At 43.8% G+C, this 4,386-nt stretch overlaps 1 protein-coding gene and 1 pseudogene across 18 annotated transcripts in view; both read right to left on the reverse strand.

Annotated features, from left to right (window-relative positions):
* Nucleotides 1–4,386, reverse strand: part of LOC105302353 (microtubule-associated protein 4) — a 153,678-nt gene that overhangs the window by 14,241 nt on the left and 135,051 nt on the right. For 12 of the 18 annotated variants that reach the window (XM_011375345.2, XM_023520535.1, XM_023520537.1 and 9 more), the window contains 2 exons: nucleotides 2,921–3,042; nucleotides 1,760–1,975 (listed from right to left, as the gene is read on the reverse strand). In XM_011375345.2, the coding sequence (XP_011373647.1) occupies nucleotides 1,760–1,975; nucleotides 2,921–3,042 (338 nt within the window). The remainder of the gene's footprint in view (nucleotides 1–1,759; nucleotides 1,976–2,920; nucleotides 3,043–4,386) is intronic. The other 6 variants (XM_011375357.1, XM_011375356.1, XM_011375349.1 and 3 more) reach the window with 2 other exon arrangements.
* Nucleotides 2,383–2,501, reverse strand: LOC111729593 (annotated as a pseudogene).

Consider the following 4,386-nt stretch of genomic DNA (forward strand, 5'->3'; position numbering starts at 1 on the left):
CATGCCACTGGAGTTTGTGCAGAGGGACCGCCTATCTGTTTGTTCTAGAATTTGGAGACTAAACCAGGTGCAGCCTGAGGTCTCCTTCATATTTTCAATATTATGACTATGATTCAGAAAAATATTTTGCTAGCCAGAGTAATAATGATACAAGAAGTTAGAAAAGGATGTGACATTCTTTCTGTGTCAGGCTCTTGGCCTCAGCAAACTGCAGGCCCAGCTTGCTTTCTACACTGGAGACACTCTGCAGTTTCTCGATTTATATTTTCTCCGCTGCCAGAATCACAGATCTATTTCTTTTTGAATACATTCCCCTCCCCCTCGGTTTGCTTCTATAATTAAAATAAAGACAAAAATATAAAAATAAACTTCATTAGTTTTTATTAGTTTCTCAAAATGTTCCTATCTTTTTCTTATTTAAAAGATAAAGACTAATAATTATCACGTGGGTCACCTCTTCAGGTCAGCTGTAACTCAAACGCTGACTAAAAGCTGCGTGGCAGAAGGCCGTGAAAGAACATGCTGACAGAGGCCCCGAGCATCAACCCTGGCAGTGGACCCGAGTTCAAACGCCGCGTCTGCCACTTACTAGTGCTGGACTTCAGGGAGGTTATTTAACTGAGCTATAAAATGAGGGGGCTAATATTATATCATGGGGTGTGGAGAATTCAAGGAGATAATGTATTTAAAGAAACCAGTACAGTACGCTTCATTTTTATTACTATTGTAGAGTGAAACTTCAATGGATGCCCCACCTCCCCACACCCTCCTCTATCCGCCCCCGGATTTGCTGCTAAGTGTGTGTCGGGGGTAAGCTACACCATGGCTCCGGTCACCTCCTCTCTGCCCACCTATTCAAAGATATTATTTTCTAGAAAATCAAGGAAAGCAGTCAACTGGGTAAATGAGGATCAGAAAGCTTTACGAGATGTCATCGTCCCTAGTCTACGACAGGATTCCTCAGTTTCTTGGCCAGGATTTCAACCTAGACCGCAACTCCTAGGTTCTGCCGGTTTTCCTCACAAGATTAGATTAAAACACTGACATTTTAACATGGGAAATTATTTCTCAACATGAATTTAGAGACTAACATCAGGCCGACTTAAGAGCCCTTCTCCAATAAAACAGGACGTTGAGGCAGCCACGGACTCCTCCGAGCATCTCGGGAAACCGATGCTGTTCCAGACCGACCAGGCACTAACGCGCGGGTGACCTGGAAAACTGAATAGTGCGGCAGCAGCCCAGGGAGAGGTGGCCTAACGCCAAAAGCGAAGAAGTAAGTTACCACGTGATGTGGGATCTGCAGTGGTAAGCTGGAAGAGCTTATCACAAAAGTACCGGGTCAGATTCTCTTCTGCAGGATGATTGCAGAGAAGGACAAAGAAGGGAATCTGACTGGGGATTTCATGTGGGATTATCCCAGAAAGGAACATCTAATCTGATCAGTATGTGGAGAAGCGGAAACTGGTCAGCAAGTGTTTAAAGCGGTAAGGAGCATTGGGAGAAAGGAGGCGGGACCAAAGTAGACCTAATACTGCTTTTCCACCAGGCCAGGGAGAGGGTAAAAGTATAAAAGGCCTTCGAAGGGTACAGCTGCATCGTGGGCCCCCACACTGACTGTCCAGCCACCCGCTCCCTTCACCCGGCCTTTCCAAAGTTCCACCAGCCTGGTTTCATGGTCTGGTACCAACAGGAGCCTTTCTACCTAACACTCAGAGGCGAAAACCTTTCCCTGCACAGCGCTTAGGCAAATACTTACCTTAGGCTTCACATCTTTTGAAGGTGAGATGGAAGACCTGGCAGTGGCGGCCGCAGGGCGTTTGGGCGGGGCAGCTGGTGCTGAGCCTGAAGCAAGGCTCATGGGTTTTTTAGTCGACCCACCTAGGGTGGTGGGAGCTGGCTGCTTAGGGAGAGAAGTGGGCTGGGTTTTGGCTTTCGATGTTGAAGTCTTTGCAGGCTGAGTTGTGGCCAAAGGCTTTAAGTTGATTTGTTGTTTGTTTGTTTTTAAAGGCCAACATCAAACACAGACAAGAATAAAAACAAATTAAAAAAAAAAAGTATAAATTGCACAATTCAAAATAAAATTATAAGCAATGAAGAAAGATGCAACTGAAAATTAGCATTCCTTTCTTCTGAGCTCAGTAAATAGCAGAAAAACACCAGGATGGAGAAAAAGAAAACTGGGAATTGTTTCTTAATGACAATGTTACCCATTCCAGCAGTTTGACACCTGAAGATTTAAATCCAGTAACAGCCCTAAACATTTAACTAACTTTTGGTGGCTGAAATAATTCCATGAAGAATGGTCATCAGGAGGTAATTACACCATTATTACCTGTACCTTGATGAGGCAACTTCAGTATCCTGTTTGTTTGTTTTAAATGCCTACAGCTCCTGGTCTTCCAAGGTGGTCTCCCATCCAAGTACTAACCAGGCCCGACCCTGCTTAGCTTCCGAGATCAGACAAGACTGGGCACGTTCAGGGTAGCATGGCCGTAGACAAGGCATCCTGTTTTAAGATCACACCAAAGTGTGGCATTTAAACTTTGTAATGAGAACCAGTAAGTGTCTGAAGCTGTGATTCACCCTAAAAATCTGTGCTCTCTTTTCATGAATGCAGATTTCAGAATCCATTTCAGAACAGCCTGTAACTGCCTCTACTGCTGGTAAGGGAGGCAGAATCGGCCTCTGCAGAACATCTCTGCAGACACTCAAGATAGCAGGGTCAAAGGCAGAGAGAGAGATGAAGGTTTGAGTTAGGTCGCTATGCTGAAGCGGAACATAAAATGTTTCTTGAGCACGTCCAAACTTGAGAAAGGACTGACAACAGCTCAGAAAAAAGAAATTTCATTCACAAGTCAAGCAATAATAGCTGAAGATACAATTAAAAAAAAAATTACAACGGTAAAAGACAACCCACCGTTCCGGCAACTACCTTTGTTTTCTTCTCTGGGCTTGGTGGGAGCTCCTTGTTGGGAGGTGCGGTGATGTCATTTCCGGTCGTAGTCACAGCAGACCGTCCTTCTTCTGGCTTGGCTATTCCTAAGTGGGGAAAGTTATGCTAAGCAAATATTTTTTACACCCATTTCAAAAAAAGTCTTAGTGGAGACAGACGACTAACGAGCACTTCATTCTGAAAAGCATCCACAGGGCCGTGCGGCTGAAACGTGGACAAGGCTCCCAAGTTCCTCTCATTGTGACGGACGGAGTTTCAGATTCCAGAGATTCGGGTGGCCTGTCCCTGTGGGAAAGCAACCTAAGTGGGATGTGCACAAATGATCAATGGGAGGAAATGGCCCTTCGCGTTTTGCTTCCCTTCCCTGGAGACCAACCACTAACTCCCGGAGCACACAGGACAAAAACCTCTTCTACTGGAGTTTATCTCTTGGAACGAAGGTTGCAAAGAGATGGGGTAAGAGCCACAAGGTCCTCCTCTTACTTCCTTTCCCTGTAAAGCGCCACTTTACGGAGGATGTGAGATTGACTCGATCTAATTCTAGCAGCGACCCAGATTTCCAGCGAGGCCAAGCAGACCCATGAAATCAGACCCAGGGCCAGAAATCGAGCCCATGGACCACAACTAAGCCCAGCAGCGCCTCTGTGAGGAAGCTGCTTCAGATTTCAATAGGGCTACACCTGAGAGCATTAAAATATCATGAGATTCATAACCTGGGTGTCGGGAAAATCTTTCTAGTTGGCATGAAATCCAGAAGCCACAAAAGATAAGTCTGACTAAAGAAAAATAAAAACGTTTAATGTGGCAAAAAAAAAAAAAGAGAGAGAGAGAGAGAGAAGTCAAATGATAAATAGGAAAAAAACATCTGAACTTCACATCAATGACAAAGAACTTATTATAGAAATTACTCCTACAAACCAATAACTCCTATATAAGTCAACGACGCACTGGACAAATAGCCAAAAGAATATGAACACAGTTTACAGAAATATAAATCGTTTTTGAAAATAAAAAGAGATGTCCAATCTTTAAGAAAAATGAAAATTAAAACTACACTGAGATGCCATTTTCAACCTAACATATTGCCAAAAGTCCTAAAATTTGAAAGTAGGCCAGGGACAACATGAAGACACGCAGTGCTGGTACGTGTGGGAAACAAACGGTCCAGTTCATGTGCAAGGCAGCCTAGTGGTATCTCTGGAAATTACTAGTGTAGGTAAACTCTAATGCAGAAATCCAGTTTCTAGTTTATATTAGAGATACATTCATACACCTGCAAAACATCGCACGTTCAAGGTCCTTCATCGGAGCACTGCTCTGAAAAGCAAAGGACCAAAACAACCCTCAAGTCTGTTAACAGGAAACTGGTTAAAGCATTATGGCAGAAATTATCAATATCATCAATCATCTCTTGAGTCTGAAAAATAAAG

Source organism: Pteropus vampyrus, unplaced genomic scaffold (genome assembly GCF_000151845.1).
Source record: "Pteropus vampyrus isolate Shadow unplaced genomic scaffold, Pvam_2.0 Scaffold271, whole genome shotgun sequence".
In the NCBI taxonomy this organism is placed as follows: domain Eukaryota; kingdom Metazoa; phylum Chordata; class Mammalia; order Chiroptera; family Pteropodidae; genus Pteropus; species Pteropus vampyrus.